The 23,806-nt window shown below is 56.6% G+C and overlaps 1 protein-coding gene across 9 annotated transcripts in view; it reads right to left on the reverse strand.

The window, feature by feature from the left end:
• Positions 1-23,806, reverse strand: part of MAD1L1 (mitotic arrest deficient 1 like 1) — a 418,618-nt gene that overhangs the window by 56,073 nt on the left and 338,739 nt on the right. For 8 of the 9 annotated variants that reach the window (XM_037008490.2, XM_037008486.2, XM_073214937.1 and 5 more), the window contains one exon: positions 3,240-3,888. The exons of the other annotated variant lie outside the window; for it this stretch is intronic. In XM_037008490.2, the coding sequence (XP_036864385.1) occupies positions 3,815-3,888 (74 nt within the window). In that variant the 3' untranslated portion in view covers positions 3,240-3,814. Of the gene's footprint in view, positions 1-3,239; positions 3,889-23,806 lie in introns of those variants that run through there. 9 annotated transcript variants of the gene reach the window in all.

The following is a 23,806-nucleotide window of genomic DNA, read 5'->3' on the forward strand; positions in this document are numbered from 1 at the left end:
TTTAAAGCGAGGATCTGGTGTTTCGGCAGTTATCCTATTTGATAAAATTTCTTTTACATGTTTTGGAAATAACAAAAACCCAATGAAGTACATCAGTAGATGCTTTCAATGGAAAATTTCCAAGACAATTGTTAAGTGAGAAAACCAAGCTGCAGAGCAGTCCAGGTATTTTAAAAACCACACAAACCACTGAAAGCACACTGTATTTTTGTAAGTCCACGTGGCAGGTGTGCATCTGCCACACAGGAGGGGCTGGGATGCAGCCAAGGAACTTTTTCTTTTTATTCTACATTTCTGTGGTTGGAAGGTTTTTACATTTAAAATGCATTAAAATTGTACAGTTAGAGAAAATGTAAAGTGAGACAGACAGCGGGTTGGGCCAGATGGTGTCTGCATGAGGCCCCACTGCTCGTCCTTGGCTTTCTTGTGCTGTGTGACTCTGGGCAAGGCCCCAACCCTCTCTGGGCCTGAAACAGGAATTCAAGCAGTTTGGGAAAGCCACCTGTCCTCACTGCACACATATGTGCACGTACATGTGATAGTCATGCATGCACACACTTATGCAAACACACACATGCACAGCCCTACATGTAGACACATGCACACACTCCTGCCTGCATGGCCCTGGATTCTGTGCCCTCTGGGCCCAAGTACCCCTCCCTGCCAAGGCTGCCCTGGGACAGAGGCCCAGGCTTTGCTTAGCTCTGGCGTCCTGTGACCCTTATCCCTGAGGGAAATGGGCCAGTTTAAGCCAAAAGCTGGGGTTGTGAAGGGCTGTGGGCTGGTAAGGAGGCCTGGGTCGGGTCCAGGCTGGACACAGAGTTGCACGTGACCCGAGGCAAGCCCCTGCCCTGACTGGACCTTGGCTTTCTCCCTTGACAATCCCAGCATGCAGGATCATTATGGGATGGGCATGAGCTCACAGTTGGGAGGAGCTTTGTAAATGAGGAAGCTTTGATCGGGGGAGAGCTGTGCAACACGGAGCGGCACCGGGTCAGATGCAGGTTCTGGTTCAGCCTGTTGAGCTGGTTCCGAGAACGCGCGTCTAGCCAGCTCCTGCTGCTGGTCCTCGGTCCACACCATCTTGAGGAGCTGGAGGGCCCAGTGATTTGCTCATCTCCAGCACAGGAGAGAGAGCAGCAGTGATCAACGCTCACGGGTCTCCCTGGCACCCGGGCGGGGTCCCGTGGAGGCCCCAGCAGGCGGCGCTGTACCCCCAGAGCCTCGGGAGCTGGAAGGGGCCTGTTGTGCACCAAATCCTGTTACACCCTGACAATTAGAGTTCATTGCTGTGGCACTAATCCCTTAGAATTAGTCATTAGCAGCTTAGAACCACTTAGCATCGGGCGCCCACTAATGAGCTGGTGGAAGTGGGGTCTGCCAGAGCTGGAACTTCCTGTGGCCTGTCGGGGAGCCGGGAGGGAGCACAGACCCAGGCTGGTCTGTGCCTCCTCCCCTGGTCATCTGTGCCCTGGAGGTGGCCCTGGAGGAGGATGTGACAAACTCCTCAGGGCAGGTGATACAAGTCAGCTGGATCTCTGCCCCCAGGTCGCCCCAGGCTTGCTATCTGGAGGTGGGTGGGCCTCCTAGGCACTGCCTGTCCACCCTGGGCTGGCCCACATGTGGGCACTGGGTGGGAGGCCGGTCCACATAGACATGCTCTCAGCACACCTGGGCCCAGCTGGCCGGCCTCCAGCTGCTCCTGGGCATGGGTGGGGGTGGAGAGGAGAGAGAAGCATGGCCCTCCAGCCCCACGGTCCCAGCCTTTCCTCCCACAAAGGCTCAGAGTAGAGGGAGGGCAGTACCAGGCTCAGAGAAGAGGCCTGTAGGCTCAGACCCCTGCTCCTCAGCCTGGAAGGCTTCAGGTGGAAGAGAGAGAAGGTAGGGGCTCTGTTCTGTGCTGGCGGCTCCCAGCACCTGGAACGGCACTGTGCACATGGCCATTTGGACAACAAAGCCTGAGTGAAGTGCTGAACAAATGTGCTTTGAGGTCTGCCCTGAAGCTCCCAGTGGGGACTCACTGTGACCCCCAGGACCCCCGTGAGCAGCTGCTTCCAAGGCTCAGCCCACCTCCAACACGGGGTGGTAGCTCTGACACAGTGACGCTGTCCCACTGGTGATGACGGAGGCTGGTGGGGGACTTGGCCCCAAGGTGAGCTGGCGAGGGTTCTCGAGCAGTGTGGGGACACTGGAACTCATCTGAGGGGTGTGGGCTGGCTGAGCCCCGCTCAGACTGGCTGTGTCTGCGACCAGCAAAGGCCCAGCGCTGCACTGTGACCTCGTGAGCAGGGGCCCTGGGTCCTGCAGGCATGCAGCCGCCCCTGCTGGTGAGCTGGGGCAAGGCCAGGCCCACTTTGTGAGGCACATGCTCATGCTGCAAGCTCAGGACTGGGCGGCTCTGATCCGAACACGTGTCTCCTCTGGCCCTTCTGGGAGTGTAGCCCCAGCCTCCCCAGGTGCACATCTGGAAATGGCATGCAGGGCACTCTCTGCCGCACTCCCAGGCTCTGGGGATCAGCTGGACCCTGGCCTGGCCCTCCCCTGGCGCAGCCCCAGGACTCGCCGTTGGGTGGAGCTGGCTGGTGAGGTGGGGCCAATGGCTGCTCTGGCTTCTGATACCAGACCCGTTGGTGCCTAGCGGTGATGGGTGGCAGGCACTGCCCCAGCCCCCTGAACTGAGCCCCTGGACGGTGGGCCCTTCCCTCCGTGTGGGCCCCCACATGTGCCCACCCTGAGCCCTAGTCTGCAGGGACCTTGGCCTAGGGATCTGGGTAGAGAGGGAACCCAGCCTGCCAGGAGCCCCCCCAGCCCAGGAGGCCCCATGCATTCCCCAAACCCTAGTGTGACAGGTTGGAGGTCGGTGTCCTGAGGTCACTGAATGAAGGGGAGAGCATGCCTGTGGGCAGCCCTTGCTGCCAGCATCCCCTGAAGAGGCCAGCTCCCCAGGTCGCAGATTGTGAGGGTCATTGGTCGGTTTGGCAGGTCAGGACCTGAGGATGGGCGGCCGTCCCATCTGAGTGCCTGCTGTATGCAGGCTGCGTGCACATGTGCAAGGCACACCTCTAACCCTCGGGGAGTGGAGGCTGGCATTGCTGCATCCTCTGGGGCCTCCCTGGGGCTTGGACCTGTGTGGGGCTGTTGAGTGGCCAGGGGCTGCCCTGGGGCCAGGCTGAGTGTCAGCACAGCAAGCTTGTGACATCGGGGCTCAGACACACACACACACATATGGTGAGCTGGGCGGGGGTGGCAGAGAGAAAGCTTTATTTCATAAGGACCCAGGGACTTTGCCTGGCCACCCCAGGTCCACCCACCAGGCTCCTGGCATGTGGGTGGGGGGACAGTTGGGGGAGGTGAGAGGAAGTGGGCCCCCCCATAAACACTGCCCTCCAGGCCACCTCCAAGAGCAGAATTTTCCAGGAGGGAGGGAAAGAGAAGGTGGTGGCCCTTCCCACCGAGTGGGCGGCCCTGAGCATCATAGCGCCTGCTGGCTCGAGGTGGGCCCTCAGGGTCCTGAGCATGGGGTGCAGGCTGCCTGGGTGGGGTGAGCGGGATGGGGCTCAGTGACCTCATCGCACCACGCTGCTGCCTGCCTGGGCCGAGGAGGCCATCTGTGTCGGGGCGAACGGGTGGGATGGGCAGCTGGCCCTGTGAGGCAGGTCCCGGCCAGCTGGCCACTCCCACCACCTCCAGAGGCTGAGGGGACGGCCGAGCCCTGAGCGCGGCAGCAGGCTAGGCCACGGTCTGGCGGCTGAAGAGGTCAAGCGTGAGGGCACTGAGGAAGGCCGGGATGCTGTCCTGGCGCAGCAGGTGCAGCTCAATGAGCTCCCGCACGGCGCCCGAGAACTCCGTCTCCAGCAGCTGCATCTTGGCGCCCGCGGGTCCTGTGGCCTGCAGCGTGGGCGGGAAACATGGAGCACGTGTGAGGAGGTGAGGGGCCTGGGGGCCGGCCCCTCCAGCTGCCCCAGGAGGGCTGGCCCAGCGGGGGGTTGGACCAAACACCTCAGGTCTGCCCATGCGGGCCGGCTGTCCTGGCTTCCGCTGGCCCGCCAGAGCTGGGCACAGAGAGGGAAGGCCTGCCCCCACGCCCAGCAGAGCCACATCCTCCAGGAGCAGGCCCTTCCTGGTGGGTGGGGTCTTGCCCTGTTTCTGGAATCCTGAAGACTGGACGTGGGGCGAGGACCCCAGCTTCCTGGGTCAGCTGCCCCCCATCGCCAGACCCCCTTGCCCTGAGAACAGTGAGAGATGGGGATGCTCCTGCCCGCCGCCCTGGGCCGGTCCACAGAGGAGCGGTCAGGCCTGGATCACGACAGGGCTGTCACGACGGGGCTGCCATGGCAAAGCCTGGCAGACTGCCATGGGCATTCTGTGCAGACACACAGGATCGGGCCGAGTGCGGCCAGCGCAGGGCTCCTCTGGGGTCAGCCAACCCAAGTCAAACTGGGCCTCCCCCTGGTCACGTGGCCTCAGCCACAGAGTGGAGGGGGCCCACCTGGCAGCACTGCTGGTAAGCTAACCCTCATGGGTCTTGCCGGAAATGCCCCCCTGTTCCTCAGTTTCCTTGCCTGTGTAACGAGGGAGGATCTGAAGCTCTGCTGGCCTGCAGGTTCTGGGAGTCCCACCAGGGCCAGGACAGGAAAGGGAGCAGGGAATGGGGCTGGAGGGGCAGGCAGCCCTGGGAAGCCTGGGCGGGGGAGGGGCACCAGCTCCAGGAACATGGGGGCCGGGCCATTCCTTTTATTGCCTCCTCAGGCCAGTGTTGCTTTTAACTGGGGAATGCCAGGAGGTAGGGCGGCCCACGCCACGGTGACTTGGGAGAGCCGCTTCCAAACATGGGGTGACAGGGCAGGGCTCCCCCAAGCCAGCTGGTTGTCCCCTTGTGTGCAAATGGGGGCAAAGGGCTCAGGGCCGGCCCAGGGCATGGCAGAGCTGGGCCTGTGCCACAGGGCCAGGCAGCAGGAGATGCTCCCAGGTGAGTGGAGGACGGAGTGCCCAGAAATGGGGGCAGGGGGTTCACAGTGCCCCCCATCGTCTCTCCCTCCTGCCCTCCCTTCCTCCTGGGGGCCTGCCAGTAGCCCCCCACACCCCCAGACACCAGGAGGGGCTGCCAGACCACGGCAAACACCCAGTTTGGAGAGTTCCCAGGTTGGAAGGGACACCGCCAGGGCCATATGTAGTGATGCATGTATACTCCTGACGCTGGGGCCCCTCCGCCCCACGCAGCTCCCTCCAGGAAGGCTTCTCCTTGCCAATCCCAGCTTGTCCGCTGCCCATCTCCTGGCTCTGCCCCCATGGGCACTCATAATGACACCAGCGAGCACCAGTGCCTCCTGGGTCTGAGAGGCAGACAGGTCCTCTCAGCCCGCAGAAACCCCACGAGATGCAGCCTCTCCAACCATGCATCTGGAATTTACTGGCAACTCCATGAGCTCAACCATGAAGAGAAATGATCCAATTAGAAAGCAGGCTAGTGAGCCGGTGGCAGAATTTCTCCAAGAATATACACACATGGCCAGTAACCATGCACAATAGCACCAGGGCAGCAGTCGTTAGGGAAATGAATTGGAGGCCATGGAGGGCCACCTCTGCACCCCCAGGGACGGCCGTAATCGAAGCCAGACAGTAACATGTGCTGGTGAGGGCTGGGGGCTCCTCGGACGACCCAGCAGTTCTGCTCCTGGGCACGTGCCTGAGACACAGGAGGGCACATGCCCACATGCTGTGGACATGAATGATTGCAGCAGCAATGTTCACAGGAGCCAGGACGGGCTGGGTGGGTGGGTGAGCCAACGGTGGGGGCCATCAGGGGAATGCTACTTGGCCACGAAGGAATGAGCTGGCTATGGGCTGCACTGTGAATGAGCCTTGAAAACACGTGCTAAGCCAGATAGACCACGTGTGTAATGTACTTGCACGAAGTGTCCGGGACAGGCAAACCCGTGAGATAGGGTGTTAGGGTGGCCAGGGTGGGGGGTGCAATGGGAACTCGGGAGGGAGGAAGGGGAGTGACCACCATGGGTACAGGGCGTCTCTGTGGGTGACTGTGGTGGACTGAAGCTCTGGACACTGAGCAGCTGGATTGTGTGTGTGTGGGTGAACTGCAACTCAGCAGGTTTTTATCGGAAGAGCTCGTGGGCATTCCCCAACCCCCAGGAACTACACGGCAGGCTGCTCTGCTCCTGTGCTGGTTCCCACTTGAATGTGAGATGAGCAGGCCTCACGCCAAGCCCATCTTGATGAGCATAGAGCCCACACCTGCCCCCAGTGTTCCCTTGTGCAGCACCCCCAACCTGATGCCCAGAGCAGACCAGGCCTGGACGGGCCCTGGGGGTGAGGGTCCCTCTGGGCGGCCAGGAAGGGGCTGGTGCTGGTTCCAGCTCTGCCCCGGTGGCCCTCTGACTTCCAACCCCAGGGCTGCTGTGGCGCTCCAGGCAAGGGCCTCCCTGTCTGCTCCCCCACTGTCTCCAGGCCTCACCTTCCTCCCTAGGCTGCCGATCCTGCTCCCTGCTGTCAATGCGTTTAGCCTTGTCATAGTTCAACACAAACCATTTTTAAACAAAAGTAAGAGAAACCACTCTGACCTTTTACCAAGAAAATATGTTCATTTCTGCCTTCTGCTCTTGATTCTGATTTTTCCCCTTAAATGTCAGAGTGCTGACTCTCCTGCAGTTGTTGGAGCAGGAGTGGGGGCAGGGCCGGCCAGCGGGCTGGCAGCTCTTCGGGAGGTGGTCTGCGGCAGCTCCCACTGAAGACGGCCTTAGCTGGGTGCCTCCCTGGAGTCCGGGAGGCTGTGGGATGTTCACCAAACCTCCTTCCTAGCTGCCAGCCTCGCAGCCGCCAGTCTGGATGAGATGGCGCAGTGTAACTGGAAGCCCAGCCCAGCCATCCAGCATTCCCAGGGCGCCCACTCTGTGCCTAGAGGTGTTCCAGGAGGATACAAAGGCACCAGCTGTGCCCTCGACATCTGGGAGCATTGCTGGCACCAACAGGGGGCATGCAGGAAGCCAGGTGTGACTGGGCCAGCACGGCTTCCTCATCCCAACCCAAACCAAGGCACGTCCAGTGACTGTGGCCCGTCTGCCCCCGCGGAGAAGCTGCTCCACCCTGCAGGCGCCCCGTGCACACCCCAGGACCTCCCTGTTTAGCCCTGCCCCTAATGGGCGCCGTCCTGTTGGAAGGCCCACGTCCCACTCAGAGCGGCAGTGTTATCAGGATGCGCCGCTGAATCATGCTGAGCCGATCAATCTCTGCCCCACGCTTGGTATGCTCAAATACCACCGGTCCCCAGGTACCTTGTAAATCACTCTAATTAGGGGCTGTTCACTTAAAATTAGAGAGCAATTTTTTAAAAAGCAAATTGCCCAGTAAGTCATGCTGGCGGTGGCTACAAATATTTATGGGCTGACTGGCTGTGCCTCTGCACTCTCTGTGCCCAGCACGTGAAAGTGACAGGCTGCAGTGTGGCCAGTGGGCGCCCCACAGGGAGCGAGGTACTCAGCCACAGCGAAGGTCCCACCGCTTGTAGGCTGGCCTTGCCTCGGACCAGACAGCACAGCCGGGTCCGCTTTGAAGGCGTCAGCCTGGACCAGAAGGCCGAGGCCTGGCTGCCATGGCAGGTATCCCCAGAGTGGTGGAGAAGCACCAGTGTGGGGGCACTGGTGGTGTCTGGGCAGTGAAAGCTCTGATTTTAGGGCCAAATGGCCCTGGGTTCCTATCCCAGCTGCTGTGGTCGCTCTAAACTGAAGTGTGCCAGGCCCACGTGCTGCCGGCTCCATGGGGCTGGTTAAATGCAGTCTGGCCACCCCTCCAGCCTCCAGTGTCCCAATGGGGGGACGGCATGCAGGCGCTTCATGATGCTCCTTTAGCAGATGCCTGGAGCAAGGAGCTACCCCCAGAGAGCAGAGACCCCCTCCCCCAAAGGCCCACTGTGCCCCCAAGTGCAGAGGCAGCAATGCTCGCAGGTCATGGTGGGCGACAGGGCTCCTGTCCCATGTGCGGCCACCCTGTGCTGAGGCCACTGAAGAGGGTCCCACTGATGGAGGACAGGGGAGGAATTAGAGTGAGGCACTGCAGGTGTGGGCGCAGAGCCTGACCCAGCCAACTGGGATTCAAGAGGTGACATGACTGTAAGAGGGAATGCAAGTGCCGCCCTCCTGGGCATGAGGCCCAACTGAGGATCGTCTGCGGTGCCCGGGAGGAGAGAAGAGCCCATGAAACAGGGTGAGGGGGACAGCAAGGAAGTCCCAGGGTGCATGAAGGTGAGCAGACAGGCCCACTGACCCACGGGGCTGGAGGGAGTCCAGGGGAACTGAACATCGAGGGCCTGGGTGCAGGTGAGGTAGCACCCCTTGGTTTGTGGGGCATGCCTGGCATAGCCAAAGGGTACAGGCGCTGGGTGCTCAGAAAGGAGGGGACACCCTGCCTCAGGGCCTCCTCCCTGCCTCCTAGCTGGGAGAGAAGCACAAAGCTGAGGCTGCAAGGGGAGGGGATGATGGAGAAGGGAGGAGAGCCACTGAGACGTGAGGCAGTGGCTTGAATGCTGGTGGTAAGACCGGTGAGCCTCTGGCAAGACTGACAAAGCAAGGAGAGAAAAGACAGAAGTTACCAGTATCAGCAATGAAACAGATCCTGGAGCTATTGAAAGAGCAATGAGAAAACACCAGAAAAAACCCTTTATGCTCATAAAAACGACAACTTGGAAGAACTGAGCAAAACTTTAAAACCACGCAGTACTGAAGCTCAGCCAAGATGAAGTAGATAACCTGAGCAGTCCTATGCCCATACGATAAATTGAATTCATAATTAAAAAGCTCCTCACAAAGAAATCTTCAGTCCCAGAGGGTTTCACTGGAGAATTTATCGAACATTGAAGTAAGAATTATCACCAGTTTAAACAATTCCTCCCAAAAACACACAAGAGGCGGCGCGTCTCCTCTTACTGTTAACCCGATGCCAAAACCAACAAAGCTCGTGTGGAGGGCGCGAGGACCCAGACCACAGGCTCTCGTGAACTTGATGCAAAACCCTCAACGCATGTCAGTGAACACGATCCAGCAACGCATGAGCGAGTATGAGTCAATCAGTGTGACCCCCTAACAGGCTGAAGAAGCCACCAGATCCCACCAACGACATGGAAAAGTGTCTGACAAGATTCAACATCCATCCCTGATGAGAACACTCCCCCAACTGGGAAGAGTGCGCACGGCTGGCACACAGATGTGGTCTTGGTGCTGGCAGGTGGGCAGCCCACGGACAGCGAGCCCAGGCGCGGCTGCCCCCCAGCGCACCAGCCACGCATGTGAGTGGAGGGGCAGCCTCCCCACGGCCTCCCCACTGCTGGTGCCGGAGCAGCACCTCCGGGGACAACACCCCGCCTTCAGCCTCACACCCACATGACGCCCAAACGTCTCATGGGCTTAGCTATGAAACTCAGAAGAAAACACAGAGGAAATGTCAGGAACCAGGAGCAGGTGGATACCTCTGAGCCTGGGCACGAGAGAATAGCCCAGAAGGGCGGTGGGCCTCGCCGGAGCCAGTGGAATTTGCTCTGTGCTGCCCGTGGGGAGGCGGGACAGCTGCAGTGGGACAGAGCACCTGAGGGTCCCTGTGTGGCAGGGGACCCACTTTCACAGTGTGCCTCCCCTTCTGGAGGCAGGGCCACTGGCCTTGGCCCACGGCTATCCCCACCTGATGCCAGTGGGCTCAGTGCATCTCGGTCACACTGGACCGAGCCATGGCCCTGCCTCTCCTCACAGGCATGCCTTCTTGGCTGCTGCACCCCATCGTTCCTGTGGCTCTGATCACTGTTGGTTCCCACCTGCCCCATGTGAGCAGGCCTGACCTGCCCTGTTTCTTCTGTTCCCAGGACTCACCTACTCCCGCAACCTGGCTTAGGGTGGAGGTGGCTGGGGGCACAGGGTAGCCCTGGGCCGCTCTCCATGTGCTTTCAGAAATCTGGCCTGCCCACCGGCATCCTGAGAGGAGCTCCCCCTGCTTTAAGGGGAAGCTGGCACCACTGGAGCCGGGGTAGTAGGCTCTCGGGCAGCTGTCTTCATGGTGGCAGGAAAATGCCACGTCCAGGTCTGTGGGTAACATGCAACAACTGGACACAGCCCCGGGTGGCCCTGCTTTCTCTGAAGCCCAACTGTTCCTACCTTGCCACTGTCCATGCCCACTCCCCGGCCTTCGTGCTGGAGGGAGAGGCTGGGAGGAGGCGGCCCTGGGGAAAGTCACGTGGTGCCCGCTTCAGGAAGGGAGGGCCTGAGCCGTACCCCGCAGTGGGTCTCGGGCAGGCTGCCTGGCCTCCTTGCAGATGCTCTGGGGCTGGAGTGGCTCCATGGAGGCAGTGAGGGCAGTCAGCACTGGCAAGCCAGGCCCCCCGGGGTGGGCAGTGCTCCTGCCTACAGCGCCTTCCTGCCCCCACAGGCCTTTGGGGTAAATGAAGCCAGGAGCACTTAGGTGCCAGTGGCTCTCCTCTGACCCCTCCGTCTGGCGGCCACCATCCCAATGCAGGCCCATCGGCGCAGCCATCCACGGCCGGGGGCTCTGAGGTTGGGCAGACCTGGCTTCTGTTCTTGGCTTGATACCTAGAAGCTGTGTGACCCCGGGCACACTGGCACACCCTCTGGTTCAGCCTGGGCACCTGTGTGGCTGAGACTAGAGGCCAGGTGCACAAAAGCAGCTGGCTTGGCAGAACGCATGCAGCGGTGCCTGGGGGCACCCAGTCTAAGGGATGGGTGGGGCTCCAGCCCACCATGCAGCCTCAGGCCCTCCGGGCTGCATGTGGGACAGTCTTCTATGAAAGCAGCCCTGAAGGCCCTCCCACCCTGACTGTGGACAGGAGATGGGCCTCCTCCCAGAACCAAATGGCTCCTGTGAAGGGAGGCCACACACAGCACCGTTGGGGTTGTTCGTGGATACCTGCGCTCAGCCAGCCACAGAGAGTCTAGGGCTGATCTGGCTGTAAGAAAGTCAAAGCTCTCAACCTCAAGGGGACCAGGTGTGCCAAGCCAGGCATCTGACGTGTTCCAAGTGCTCCTACTGCCTGCAGGCAGATGGGAGGGGCTCGGCGTGCCAGGAAGGCGCCGGGGGCCTCTGTGCTGGGAGGCTGTGGGCCTCCCTGCAGCTGTCCACGCTCATGTACACCCTTCCACTGTGAACAAGGGGCACGAAACACCAGGGGACGGCGGCGGGCTTGGCTTAGAGGGCCAGGGTTGGCGGCTCATGGAGCCTTTCTGCACTCTTGAGGTTTGTCCATCACTGCATGTTACATCTGCAGCCAGAAAACTGCCTGACGTCTACATACAGGAGCTGGACACCTGTGAAACAGGTGACTAAGCACATGGTCCCGCCACTGGCTCATGCACAGGTCTGGCTTCACTGGCCCTTTGGGGCTCACCAAGGCCCAGCCATTGTCATGGGCACAGCCACGGCACCCTGGCGCCACCTGCAGCCTCCAGGACTGGTGTGAGCTTGGCCCTTGGAGGGGCACCTGGCTGGCTCTCCCCTAGAACCTCCCCCACCTGTGGGGGAGCACCTCTGTGGGCACCCTTAGGCGAGCTGCCCCTGCCCACCTGCCCCTGGTGTCTGGGCCACAGGTGACACACTGACATGGCGGCCGGCAGCTCTGTGGGGACAGCCAGGCACCAGCTGCCTGCCTGGGCTCCTCAGGAATCTTGGCCCTGGATTCCCCCTTCACTCTGGCCATGAGGATGTGACTTTGCAGCCCCCACCTGGCTGCTCCCGACCAGGCCTCGGCTCCAACGGTCCCTACTGTCTCGAGGACCTTGTCCTGGCCCCTGCTGAGCCTACCAGCTCCTCACAGCCACCACCACAGCTTGGTATCCTCCTGGTCCTCATCCCTGGAGGCCTGGCTGGTGGCTGCCCCGCAGCCCTTCCTGGATCCCCCTAACCCCACCCTTGCAGAGTCAGGGCGGGGGGGCGATACAGGGAGGGCCCTGCTGCTAGAGTCCCTGCAGTGGGTGCATGGGGGACAGAGGAAGCCTGGGCAGCTACTGCTGCCCAAGTGACAGGCAGAGGGAGACGGTGGCAAGTGAGTCAGGACTACTTGGGCACAGTGCTGAGAATGCTGTCCCGGTGTGAAGTTTGGAAGAGCGAAGCTGGCAGAAAGCACAGCCAGGGGTATGAGGGGACAGCCGGCCAGACAGCCTGCTCAGCGCACTGAAAAACGCCTGGTGCTGCTCTAGTTAAACCCTTATTTTTGCAGTTTACTGTCCCCAGCTATGGGTGACGTTTTCCAGGAGTGGCTTGTGGGAAGGGCAAGGCCAGGAGCCCTAATGTTGGCAGATCAGACTCAAACCACAATTCTATTTACACAGCCCTCCATCGCTCCGATGGCGTTGCACTGACATCCTCATGCAGCTCCTGCTGCATCCGTGGGAGCAGGGGGCATGCGTGCAGCCCGAGCACCCGGTGGTCATACCGAAAGAGCTTGCCCAGCACAGGTGGGTGCCGAGGCCAACAGTTTACTGGCCAGGCCAGGCCCCTGCAGGCAGAGAGAATAGAGAAGGGAGTGGGGACCACAGGAGGCAGGGCTGCCTCCTTCCACTCTCTCTGAGGGGCAGGGGGCCAGCGCAGAGCCACAGGAGGGACTCTGAAGGCCTGGTGTTGATGGGAGCCCGGGCCAGCTGCTCCTTGCAGCAGCCTCAGTTGTCTCTCCGTTAACTGGTGGGACCATGTTTCCTGTGCCAGCCTCGAGTGCGATGACGGGAGCCTCTTCCCGCTCCTCTCCCACCCAGATGGGCTGCACCAGCTCAGGGGGAAATAATGGAAGTGTCTGAAGACCATGGCTACAACTGCCTGAAGCCTGGGCTGCCCCTCCTACTTGTTGTGTGCCTGTGGCCTCTTCACCTCTCTGAGCTGAGTGTCCTCAGGGTAGAGGGGCCATGGCCCCAGGGTTCCTGCCTCTGGTGATGACACATGTCAGAATGCTCGCAGGCATCTGGCCATGACGCAGGAAACAGCAGTCACACGAGGTGTGATTTACGAAGCGGCCATTTCCATCCTGGGACATGAGGGAATGGAGGGCCATGGCCCCAGAGGGGAGAGAGACCCTGTGATGGCCATGTTGACCCCTTGAGAGCCTCTGCACAGTGGGGGCCCAGGCAGGGCTGGGGCCCTCTCTGGGTTGGCGAGACTGGGGTGGCCGCAGGGTGCCGGACAGAGCACCTGGGATGACAGCCATGCTGAGAGGGTGGTGCAGAGGGGACTTCACAGCACATGAGTGTAAGGGACCCTGAGACCAGGATTAGAGCAAATGCCACCCAGAGCTGGGAACAGCGCCTGCCTCCCCAGCCACGGCAGAAAGCTGCACGGGTGTGGTGCCCTCAGCAATAGCAGAACCAGACTTGGCCACGGCTGCTCTGGGCCCGCTCACACATATGGGCCAAGGCTGGAGCACATCATCCTGCCTCCAAGCCATTACCTGCACCCTGAACAAGCCCAGCAATAGTCACCGGGAAGCAAAAAATAGCCCCCAACAAGGTGAGATTTGGCTCTGGCATCCCTCAAAGATACAGGCACATGCAGGAAAACGTGACTCAGAGCCAAGAGAAAAACCACTCAACTGAAGCGGATTTCCAACTGTGGTGACGTCAGCATCAGCAGAGGACACTGTCACTCACTGTAACTCACCCCACGTGCTCACAAGGCTGGAGACCCTAAGGTGTGGAGAGCAGCCAAACTGGACTTGTACACGTGAAACTAGTGTGAGAGGGGAAAAGTGTGCGGGGGACTAATGGCAGAGTAGACCTTGTGGAGGCGAGATTAGTGAACGGGAGGACAGCCACAGAGGCCATAGAATGGAAGAGAGGATAAAAAAGAAAGCTGCACATCAGCGAGCTGTGGGCCCCTTCCTGGGCCCCGTGACATGTGCCGCCACAGGAAAGGCCCGAGAGGTGTGTGGCCAGCTTCCTCTGCAGGGCTCAAGGACCCCTGCCTGCAGGCATTTGCCTCCTGTGCAACTCTATCCCCTCCAGTGTGACTTAATTCTAACAGAAAATATGGTAACAGTGACAGGACTCACTGCTGGGTGTGCCATGGCGGACGGTGCTTGCGCCTGTGCTCACTCTCCGGTTTTTGCCTCTGCTGAAGCAAGTGCTACCGTGTGAGCTGCTCCCATGGGCGGACTTGGGAGCCACCTGTTCCCCAGCGGACACCAGACATCAGCAAGGGCCTGGCCGACAGCTTTGCAGTCGTGAGGACCCTGGGAGAGGACCTGGCTATGCACACTCAGATCCTGGCCTTTGGAAACCATGAGCACTAGGTTTGGGGGAAATCTGTTACTCAGTAGTGGATAATCAATACGGGAGGCCAGGGGAAAATGCTTGAAAAAATAACGTCCTCCAACATTTGGAATGTGATCAAAACTATAAATTGGCAGATTTAAGAATTTCAATGAAGCCCAAGCACAGAAATTAAACAAAGAAAATAACAACTAAATACACCATAATCAAATTGCTCAAAACCAATACTAAAAAGTTTTAAGAACAGTGAAAAACTCACTTCACAAGGAGTGAAGGCAGGGGTGACAGCAGGCCCCTCTGTGGGAACAGTGCGCCGGCGGCCAGGGACGCATCCGTGGAAGCACAGAAAACACCAACGCGCCAGGCAGCTTCAAAAAAAGGAGGGCTTTTCCAGACATGCAGAGCTGAGGAATCCAGGCCATCTGACTGGTCCTGCAAGAAATGTCTGAGGAGGCCCTCGGCACAGGAGGGACTGGAGAGGGAGGCTGGGCTGCCTTGAGAATGAAGAGCACCTTGCTGAGGAAGGGGGCTGTGCACACAGGAATGCGAGAAACTGAAACTGTTCTCTGTCTCTTTAAGAGATAACTTTACACAGAAATAGTAACAATGTATCTTGAGGTTTATAACACCTATAAACAAGCACATTTCAAGGGCAGGACTCAGGCAGTATGCACAGAGCCGGTGGCGGTAGGAACCCTGCGCTGAGGCTCTGCATGAAGCATTCATCACTGGAGATGGACTGTGACAGGATGAGCACGATAAAGTAACAAGACAGCGATAAAGCTAGTATGCCAAAAAAGGGGATACATGCGTCTGTACAGTATTAAATAATCCAAAAGGAGCAGAAGAAGAGGAACAAATGAACAAAGACAAAAAGAAACCGAATGAGATGAAAGGCTCAAACTAATCAAGCAGTGATCATCTGAGATGTAAACGGTCCTGGGATGCCCACGGGACGGCAGAGATTCTCACACCATATGAAGGCAGGGTTCAACTAGGGCGGCCCTTGAACAACGTGGGTTTAAACTGTGCAGGTGCACTTATGACATGACTTTTTCCAATAAATGTACTGGAAAATTATTTGGAGATTTGCAACAATTTGAAAAACCATTTTCTTTTCTCTAGCTTACTTGATTGTAGGATTATGGATATAGTACACATAACACACAGAATACGTTGTTAGTCAACTATTTATGCTAGCAGTAAGGCTTCCGGCCAACAGCAGGCTATTAGTATTAAGTTTTTGAGGAGTCAAAGATTAAATATAGATTTCTGACTGTGTGGAGGTGGGGGGGGGTTGGCACCTATAACCCCCGTGTTGTTTAGCAGTCACGTATATGTGGCTTGTAAGAAACATACTTTAAATATGAAGACACAAGCAGCTTAGAAGTAAAAGGGTGAACATATACCACACTAACAGAAGCCAAAAGCTGGAGTGGTTAAGTTAATATTAGACAAAGTAGGTTTCAAAGGAAAGAATATTACCAGGGATAAAGGTCATTTCAAAATCATAAAGTGATTAATTTACACATGAGATAAAAACTGGTAGAAATGCAAGAAGGAATAGACAAATCCATACTTATCTTCAGAGATTTCAATACCGTCTCTCTTTAACTGATAGGAAAGTTAGAAAATTGGCAAGGCTATAGAGAATTTGATAAGACTATTGAAAAACTTGACTGACATTTAGCACATTCTAGCAGAATACACATTATTTCACCTTTACCCAGATAGACAACATTTTCGACTTTAAAACAAATTTTAATACACTTAAAGGGATTCACATGATACAAAGTAAGACCTCTGACCATGGTGAAATTAAACTGGAAACCATTAACAGAAAGATATCTGGAAAATTTCAAAACATCTGGAAACTTATTAATATACTTCTATATAACTTACGGGTCAAAGAAGTCAAAAGGGAAAATAGTAAACAATTTGAACTAAATGAAGATAATATATTAGAAGTTGTGGAATTCCACTAAAGCACAACTTGGGGAAAAATTTATAGCACTGACTGTCTACATTAAAAAAGAAGAGAGGGCTCAAATCAATGACTTCAGGTTTTACCTTAAGAAACTAAAACAAAAAGGGCAAATCAGACCCAAAGTGAGCAGAAGAAAGGAAATATAGGTCAAAGCAGACATCAGTGAAATAGAAAACAGCAAAGCAATACAAAAATAAAACCAAAAATAGTTTCTTTTAGAAGATTAATAAAATTGATAAACCCCAGGCCGGACTAATGAGGAATAAAAGTGAGAAAATACAAATTGTTAGTATCACAAATACTAAATACTAAGAGAGAGGTGACCGCATTACAAATTCTACAGGTGTCAACAAGGACACAGGCTAAAGGACAGGGAACACCACGAATAACTCCATGCCAATAAACCTGACATCTCAGATAAAATGGACAAGTTCTTGGAAAGACACAAACTCCCAAAACCCACCCCACCACAAAGTAGAACCTAAATAGTCCCACATCTGTGTAGTCAAAACCTCCTAATGGAGGCATCTCCAGGGCTAGATGGCTTTCATGGTTAATTCTCCAAACACTTAAGGAAGAAATACCAACTCTACATAAACTCTAAGAAAAATGAAGAGAAGGAACACTTTACAACTCATTCTGTTGAGTTGGGGACCAGCATTGCTATGATCCCCAAATCAGACAATAACACAGCAAGGAAAAAACCAAAACCACAGACCAATAATCCTCAGGGAAAAAGATGCAAAAATTGTAAACAAAATAATAAGCAACAGTAAGCATGTCCACAAACACATAAAAAGGATGATACATCCTGACCAAGAGGTATCCCAGGAATGCAAGGCTGGTTTGACATTAGAAAAATCAATCTAAGTAAGTCAATATATTAACAAAGTAAAAGTAAAGAAAACCATGTGATCATCATAAAAGAGGCAAAAAAAAAACAAAAAACCATCAGACCAAACCCAACACGTGTTCCTCAAAAATAAAAATTATCAGCAAACTAGGCTCGAGAGAGATGTATCAGCTGACCGAGGGCATCAGTGAGCACCGTGCTCAGCGGCTCAAGACCGAATGCTACCCCCTCAGACCAGAAACAAGATGAGGACACCCACTCTCACCATTTCTGCTCAGCATTGTTCTAGAGGATCTAGCTAGGGAAATAAGGCCAGGAAAAGAAATAGAAGCATCCAGTTTGGATAGGTACAAGTAAAATGATCCTTATTCCCAGACAACCTTACTGTCTATGTAGAAAATCCCAAAGAACATATTAAACAGCTACTTGAACTAATGAGGTTAGCAAGGTTGCAAAATAAAAGATCAACAGACAAAAGCAAACTGTTTTTTATATACTAGCAACAAAATGATTGAAAATAAAAAACAATTTTTATAATAGCATAAAATATGAGCTATTTAGGGATAAATCTGACAGAAGATGCATGACACCTGTGGGCTGAGACCTGGAAGGCAGTGCCGAGAGACCGCTGGCAGGTCAGAAGACTCGATGTTGTGGAGATGGCAATTCTCCCCCAGATGGTCTGCAGGTTCAATGTAATCCTAGCAGGATTGTAGTCCTGCTATTTTGATTATAATAAAAAATCTGAGCAGGCTTTCACTGTAGAAGTTGACAAGCTGAGTCTAAAATTAGTATGGAAAGGCAAAGCACCTAGGCCACCCCAAACAGCTTTGGAGAATGAAGCTGTGGGGTGGTGCTGACCTGAGAGTAGGGGAGAATGTGGCTCTGGCACACAGCCGCCTGCCACTCCTGCCCCCACCCTCGGCAGCACTACCCCCATGTGGACCTGCTGCTGGAGGTCTCCCCACCCCTCTCCACCCCCTCCAGCCAAACTTGCGCTTCCCTGATAAGCCCAGCTCCATGTGAACTCCTCAGAGCCTCCCCGACTCCCTGAACTCCTGACATATCTGGGAGAAACCTCTACACGGTTTCACACAGCATTGTAAAAATTATGTTTCTATCAGCAGCAGGGGTACCCTAAGTCCACAGTGCATTCACCCAGCAGCTGAAGGCTCTGTTAAACGCACCACCTCACTTCACTGACAGCAGCCTGGGCTCAAGAGGGTCCTCTTCCTGCTGAACCCTGAGCTGCTGCCCTTTGCCGCTGCTGCTGGATGCTGACCTCAGGTCCTGCACCAGGCCCGGGTGCACAGACCCAGGCCTGCCTGTGAGGGCGACAGTGCAGGGGGCACAAGGCCAGATGAGGGAGTGCTAACCAGCTGGGGGCTCGCAGGGTGTTGGATTGTGCATGTGAATGGGCGAGCTGGGCAGCTCTGATGGTGGGGTGGGAGTCGCAGGGCTGCTCTGAGCGCTTGCATGTGGCGGCTTGTCTGCCGCTGAGCTTGGAGTGCTGTGGTGCCAGGCCATTTTGCTGGCTATGGATTAAAAACATCCCTGGGATGACATGGTCTTCCAGAAAGTTCCCTCTGCACAACCATTCTGACGTGAAGAGCAGCCGGAGAGCTGTTCTGGGCTCTGCTGCTCATCTGCTGGTGTGGCAGAGGCAGGCCCCAGGGGCGAAGCTGCTTCTGAGCAAGACGCACAGGAGTGTGGCCAGCTGGTTGCTGGAGGCACAGGAATCTGTAGTCTATACCAAGTTCTGACACGTGTGGGAGGCACCTGCCACCTGCCTGACTTACCCAGCACACAGCAGCGTGGCAGCACACAGCCCAGCAGCCCACCCTCACCCTGCTGACGGCCAGAGCATAGGAAGACTGAAGCAGCCGCCATCCCTCTTGACAGGGGTCCATTTTTCTCCCAAGCTGCCAGGCCACTTGCTCTGATGGTGCCGTGATTTCTGCCTAGTTCTTAGCAGCACCAACAAGCCAGGGCTGAAAGAAGAACTGTGTCTCAGCCTACTGCAAGCCTCATGTAGCCCCTAGGGGTCCATGGCGGGAGGGCATTGGGAGGTACAGAGGGACCTGGCAGCCCGGCACCTGGCAGCCCAAGCTTCTGGGGCTTCAGAAGTGGCTGTTCCCAACCTCCCCACCAGCAGGAATGAGGGACCACTACTCCTGTGTGGGATTCTGGCCATGCCACAGTTGCTGGGTGAAGATGCCCATTGTTCTGGACCCAGGACAGCCCATGAGCTCACTCACCCAGTGGAATTCTGTCCTGGCTGCAGTCTCAGGCAGCCCGACCTAGTGGCATGCCATGTTCCCCAAGCATGGCCCATCTGCTGCCATCTTTGTGCTGGCCACCCCACTCGCTGCTGTGGTGTCTGCGCCACCTGCAAACTGCCTTGTCTTTAACTATGGCAGGGCTGAAAATCTGGTCATGAAAGGAAATTTTCTTTTTTCTTTTTTAATTAGTCCTTGGTAATATCACCAAGCTGTGAGTTTATGGCTTTGTAGATCTTGTGTTTTGACACTAATTACTCACAAAGGCTTTTTAAGCTGCATTTCAACTCTGCAACTGCTAGGCCGGTAATTAAGAGAAGAAGCGGCAAAGATTTCATGTCATGCACAGGCCTTCCCACCTGAGCTCTGGGCCGCTGTGTGGCCGCAGCCCTGAGGCCCCATGGAAATCTGTGTCCAAGGCTCCCAGCAGCAGGCCTGAGGTCTCCACGGGCCCGGCATCAGCTCGGCTCTGCTCTATCACGGCTTCTCGACAGCGGGAGGAGCAGGACTGGGTGCTCCACCCAAGGACCCGAGACGCCGCACTACAGGGGCACCTGTCCCAAATCCGACTGCGTCCTGGAGCCCCAGAGGGCCTGGCCCCTGCTGTGGGGAAGCACCTGCCCTGTCCCGGCTTTCCCGTTTCACAAGGCCCTGCTGCCAGCCTTTGCTGAGCACCCACCCTGCACGTCTCGTCTCTGTCCGCCCTCCCCTGCGTTACTCCAGAGGACTTGGGAGCAGGCCGTGGAAGGGTGGGCAGGCACCTGAGCGGACAGGGCCATGTCCACTGTCACCCTCCCTGCGGCTGAGTGAACGAGTTTGAGGCGTGAGCTGAGGCCAGGCTCCAGCACAGTGTACTAAGGCGGACAGGACCTGGGCTTCCCAGTCACTGTGGTCCAGGAGCCTCCCAGAAGGCAGGTGGCTGAAGAGGCAGTTGCTAGTCATCCCCTATTACACCGTCCTTGCCTGCCAGGTGCCCACAACTCTGCACAGCTGGCTTCACTTTGAACCCTGCAGGTGGTGCTTCCTGTTTTCTGTCCTCTGGTAGAAGCTAAAAGCTCTCTGATGGGCAATAAACCCATCAGACAGAATGGCCCCTTCACTTGAGGTTGCAAGCCTAGCAGAGCCCATCTTGCATGGCAGGTCCCTGGGAGGCAGGTAGGCCGGGGCCTCTAGCACTGTCCCTGAGGGCCACGGCTCAGTGAGTGGGCAGCCGGCCATCTCTGATCACCCGGGCTCCTCAAATACTGTGGCTAGTCACAGAGCAGTGCTCCGCAAGGCCATGCTTTTTTAAGGTGCAATTAGAACATCTCACTGACCAAGTGCTGCCTCCTACCGGGGCTTTTCCTGCCTAATGTGAAGGAGTGGGGAACAAAGATAGGGGTGAATACTCAGGCTCAGGTTTGCTTCCCAAGTGCAGGTCTCAGTCGGATAGGTCTTCCTGGGGAGGGGGCTGAGGGGAGCCCATCTGTGAGAAGCCACCTGCTGGAGAAGCACGGGGCTGCCCAGCGTCCCAGGAGCAGACAGCCTGGGAGGGCAGAAAGCCTCCCTCCAATCTCTGCATTTCTGCCCATTCAAGCCACTGCCACCTGCCGCCATGTGGAAAGGGATGCACTGGGAGCTTGGTTTCCTGCCAGGGGACTGTGCACATGCCCCCAGAAGAGGCGCCGGGACAGTGGTGAGTCAGCCTGCAGCTGGGATGCTCAGAGAAGCAGTGTGGCTGCACTGTGACTGGAACGGCACTAGAAACACTGGCAGTTTGAGTGCCTCTTGGCTGGTGTGCCTGAGCCTTGCCCATGCTGGCCCTGCCCAAGTTCACAGCCTGTCACAGAGCTGCCAGGCTGCTGGCCAGTGCCCAGGAAGCAGCGAGCACCCACGCTTCTGCAGTGACCCTCCGTGATCTTGGAGAGGACCTTGTTACGGGGCAGGCTGTCTGGCAGGACACCGGGAGGGAGCTTTCCCAGGCCTGGGCCCAGGGGAAGGCAGGCAGGGAGCTGGGGCTCAGGGCAGGCATGGAGACGCAGCAGTGATGCCCACTCAGTTAACGTTCCCTGAGGACAGGGAGGGGTCCGGGTGACATGGGAGCCCAGGGCACTATCCCCCCTCCGGGGCTGCACTCCAGAATGACCTGGCTCAGGTCAGCAGGTACTGGGTGCTGTGCAAAGAGGGTTCACGTGTCAGACCCCATCTTCCTTCAGGGGCTGGCAAGGGGGCTCACTTGCACGTATGGGCTTTGGGCTCAGATGGAGCCTGCCTCTCAGGGCTGCACACCCTCTCACCCGTGATCAGGTGAGGCAACAGCTCAAGGGTGCTGTCAGGGTACTCGGCCACTGTCACCTCCATTGAAAGCTCATGGGAAGGACAGGCTCCCTGGTAGGACAGGAAGGGGAAGGTGCACAGTGACACCGACGGCTCGCCCTGCTCACATGGGGCCCTGGCCAGGCCAGGCCATGGGGAGACTGCAGGGAGAGCACAGGTGGGGTTCTCCCTGATAGCTGCTCATGGCGGCCTTGCTGGGCTTGGGGGTTGGAGCCCCGTTATTTATTCCCAGACCGTCTGCAGCTCTTCTGACACCGAGGCAGGGACTCAAGCTCTGAAGTGCGACTTGATCCCTTGCAGACCGTGCACAGAATACTGATGCAGGCCAGGCGAGCAGCTCTGACCTTGTTTGACCTTGGTCAATTAGACAGCCTTCGCCAACTCCTTCAGTCATCCTGAAAGCTGGCAAGTCAACAAGCCAAAAATAATGGCCCGGAACCCAACTGAGCCTGTGTAACTCTCTGCTCCATGGAAAGGAGCAGGCCAATGAGGCGATGGCAGTCTCCTGACCCTTGTCTCTCTATCCTTGAGTTCTTGGAAGTGAATTTCCCAAGCCAGGAAAGAAGTCTGGGTGCTTCAACAGCCTCCAGGTCCAGGGAGAGGGCTTTGCTCTGGGGAGAGGCGTGCAGTCACCCTCTCTACAAGGGCTGGGAAGAGGCCTGCATCTTGTTGGGATTGTAGCCCACGACCGCAGAGATGTGCAAACATGCTCAGCTTCACTGTGCAAGTGACAGGCAGGCAGGGAACCTTCCGGTGGGGTTGGACTCTGGGGACTTGTTTTCTAAGGGTCTCACTGAACCAATACTGTCAGAGGAGGCTGCATGGTGTCCATGGGTGGGGGAGATGGGCTCTGGGCCCTCTGCAGACTGGAGACGCCCTGCACTCCAGAACCTTCCATTCCGGGAACGTCCCTGCTGCCCTTTTCCAGGGATTCCGTCCTTGAGCCCCACCCCAGCCACTGCCACCTGGACGTTGCTGGGTGGCAGCTCCGAGGCCCCCACAGCTGCCTCTCCCACTAGCTCTGTGGATGCATAGCCCTCTGTACCAGCTGGAGCATAGCTGGGGCACTGTGCAGCTTGCCCTCGCAGGACACCAACTTACCACCCGAGTGGGCGGCCCCAAAGCCACCGAGGGAGTGACCCCACCCACTAATCTTGAATGCTCAGTACCCAAGGTGACCTCCAACTGAGGGGTGACTGGGAGCTGGTGCTTCACCCAGCACAAGGACGATGAAGGACCAGGAAGCAACTGCCTGGACCTGGAGGTCATCTGTAGCAGGGGCTCCCGGACTGACAACCAGGGGGAAGCACAGGGCCTGTGGGGAGGAGATGCTGTGTGCACTGGTGTCAGCAGGCCTGGCATGCCTGCCCTGCTCTGGACCAAGTGTGGGTGCACCGTGCTTCCCTGCCCCAAGCCCCCACCACAGACAGTAACAGCAAAAGGGAGGAAGTGCTTCATTCTTTGCAAAAAATACCCCGACTGATGCAATTTGTGTGTGCAAAATGTGTGAAGTGCATTTTCCATTCCATCAGCACCTTAGTCTGCATGAAGCTGCTGTTTGCTTTCAGACCCGTTTCACGGGGCTTGAATTATGCTACAGGATATTCTTCATCCTCTGAATGCAATGTAATAGGTGACTTCATGTCCTGCTGATAGCTCTGCGCTCTCATTGACGAACTTCACTTACAGTGGAAATTTCAGAACGTGTTCTGCAGTACTTGCTCCTTGGCCCCAAGAATGGACGCAAATAATCTCACACCCGGCAGGTATCCTCCTGTGACTTAATTTCGGAAATGAGTTTTAAAGGACGTGAACATTACTCTTGGTCCCGGGGAAAGGAAGATAATGCTTCTCTTTTGGGGGCATTTCAAGAGCACATATTTTTCAAGCTCAAGTTGGGCTTTCCCTGTGAGAAAGCACCAGTTTCCTTCCAGTATCATCTGATGTGCTGGGGCTGTAGGAGCCATTTTATTTACTGAGCAGCAAACCAGGCATCTGCCCAGCAGTGCTGGCAGAGGCCATGGATGGCACCAGAGGGTGTACACTGAGGGAGGGACAGTCATGCAGAGTGGCGCCTTTTGGAAGATACAGAGCCTGGCACCTCTCCCCT

The sequence above is a fragment of the Manis javanica genome, chromosome 10, assembly GCF_040802235.1.
Source record: "Manis javanica isolate MJ-LG chromosome 10, MJ_LKY, whole genome shotgun sequence".
NCBI lineage: Eukaryota > Metazoa > Chordata > Mammalia > Pholidota > Manidae > Manis > Manis javanica.